The following is a 2,454-nucleotide window of genomic DNA, read 5'->3' as shown; positions in this document are numbered from 1 at the left end:
AAAAAAAAAAAAGAAGGAAAGGCATATTTTCACTGGATTCCAGATCCTTCCTTGTGCTAAAATTTTAAATTAAATCTCACAAGAAAATAAAAAGCAGTAGCAAGAGTTCTCGCTTCTATTGCTTGCGTAACTCTCAATGCTGTTTTTAAATCTCTTTGAGAGCTGTCATTTTAATAAGTGAGTATTTAGGTCAGTATCTCACAGTTGGTGTAATTCAAAGACAAAGCCCCGTAGTGGGGACCCAACCTGCAGAGTCTCCCACTCCTACCCCTCAGGCTGGGCTAGGGGCCCTGGTTCTGCCCTGTTTTAGGAGTGGCCACACCTCAGCTTAGTTCTCAACTCCTTAAACCGAAACAGTATCTCCTGTGGGTCAGGAAACTAGCAGGTAGAAACATGTACAAGGAAGATTATCAGAGCAATGGATTCCTCTCCTGTAGGGAGCTGAGACTCCTGTAGTAATGGAGTTGCCAAGAGAAGAACAGAAGAGAGTCGCAACCCATTCTGCTGAGATGCACATCAACGATAGCATCTTCCACCTGACCCAAGTGTCTCAATGGGGAAAGTGGATCTTCGTACAGCGAGAGGCCCGCCAGGAGTCTCCTCTCTCCATACTGGTTTCCCTGGAAGCCTTGGCTAATGCTGCTGCTGCTCCTGCTTGATTTGCAGGAGAGAGCAAAGTGCACACTAAAAATAGTTCTGCAGTGGTCATCCTCTGCTTCTCATGCTACATCCCCTCCAGACAGCAAAGGCCTTTTGTAGGCACACAAGCCACATGTCTACGGCCTTGGCTGTCATGCAGGCACCAGGCACCGGCTGCCAGCCCCAGTCCACGGAAGCAAGTCAGAAACGCCTGTGTCAGTTGATTAAAACATTCTCAGTCAACGTGCCTGGACAAGTATCCACTTATCTCACACCCAGAAACGATTGTGACCATAGCTACGTTGAGACATAATATTGACCTGCTTACTAGCATCGTTCCTAAGTTGCTGCGTCTCCTCTTCTCTTGTCCTCTCATTCATTGGCACGTGTATGTGTTCTAATGCCTGTTGGTTAGATTTCTGTTTTAATTCAATCATTTTTGAATTAAAAAATGGGTGCTTGTGCTTTTAGAAATGGACGCATTTCCCTTTTTCATACCTGTAACTTGCAGGAGTCAAGGCCTAATATTGTCTACCTGTCTGACTTTATGACAGTGGTGCCAACAGGTGGCTGAGGTGGTGCCTTAGCCTTCCAGTCTCCATCAGCCTCCCCCAGCCCATCACAGATCCACCCGGGTTTAAATCAAAGCTGCACGCTTGCCTTCCTGGGGCCCAGCCACGACTGCCTCCAGCTCCACTTCCCTTCATCACTGCCCCGCGCCCTCCTGCGGCACGTGCTGGAGCTGCCCCCAAAAGTGCCGAGGGGCGCAGACTTCTGATGAAGGGCGCACGTTTGCACCTTGGCACCTTACCTTAGTCGCCGTATATAATCCATCCCAGAGGACGGAACCTGGATTCTCACCAACGCAATCAAACGCGAAATACCCAGAGCCATTTTTTTCCTAATAGAGAGGTGTTGGGTGAATCTTTTCACATCTCAGTTTTCTCATCTGCAAAATGGGAATAATAGTGGTTCCTAATTCACTGTGTCATTACGAGGGTTACAGGACTTAATTCACATAAAGTACTTAGAAGGCTGTCCGGTTAGCTCAGTTGTTAGAGCGCAGCCTTACAACACTAAGGTCACAGATCCAGATCCCCTACAGGCAACTGCAAAAAAAAAAAAGAGGCCTGCCTGGCCCTTAATACTCTTAGCTCCTCTCACCATTACTGAATGAATAAATGCAAATTGAGTCTTTACCAACGTGTTATAAGTGAAAACTTTATACTCATATTCGATTATTGAAATAACAGAGGTGAAAATAAGAGGTGAAAAAAATCACCTCTTAGATGTGGACACTCTTAGTATTTAATATTTGTATTTTGCATCATGAAATACCTTTTTTTTTTTCAGGATTATACTTTGTTATATGAAGAGGCAAAATATTTTCAGCTTCAGCCCATGTTGTTGGAGATGGAAAGGTGGAAGCAGGACAGAGAAACTGTTCGCTTTTCAAGGCCCTGTGAGTGCTTAGTTGTGCGCGTGGCCCCAGACCTCGGAGAAAGGATCACACTCAGCGGTGACAAATCCTTGATAGAAGAAGTGTTTCCGGAGATCGGTGACGTGATGTGTAATTCTGTCAATGCAGGCTGGAATCACGACTCGACGCATGTCATCAGGTTTCCACTAAATGGCTACTGTCACCTCAACTCAGTCCAGGTATAGCATGGTCATACACTGTGTGGCATTGAATGTCACTCTTTTTTTTTTGTCTTTTTTCCGTGTCCGGCAACGGATCGCAACCCTCAGTGTTGCCCCCGTACCGGACCGGGACCGGCAACGGGATCGCAACCCTCGGTGTTGCTCCCGCGCCTC

General features: G+C 46.6%; 1 protein-coding gene across 2 annotated transcripts in view; it reads left to right on the top strand.

Moving 5' to 3' along the window:
* KCTD1 (potassium channel tetramerization domain containing 1) overlaps nucleotides 1-2,454 on the top strand; it is a 99,401-nt gene that overhangs the window by 91,366 nt on the left and 5,581 nt on the right. For both annotated transcript variants that reach the window (XM_008582268.1, XM_008582266.1), the window contains exon 4: nucleotides 1,993-2,298. In XM_008582268.1, the coding sequence (XP_008580490.1) occupies nucleotides 1,993-2,298 (306 nt within the window). The remainder of the gene's footprint in view (nucleotides 1-1,992; nucleotides 2,299-2,454) is intronic.

Source organism: Galeopterus variegatus, unplaced genomic scaffold, assembly GCF_000696425.1.
Source record: "Galeopterus variegatus unplaced genomic scaffold, G_variegatus-3.0.2 Scaffold2552, whole genome shotgun sequence".
Taxonomy (NCBI): domain Eukaryota; kingdom Metazoa; phylum Chordata; class Mammalia; order Dermoptera; family Cynocephalidae; genus Galeopterus; species Galeopterus variegatus.
Note: the sequence above shows the minus strand (reverse complement) of the source record. Positions and strands in the feature narration are given on the sequence as shown.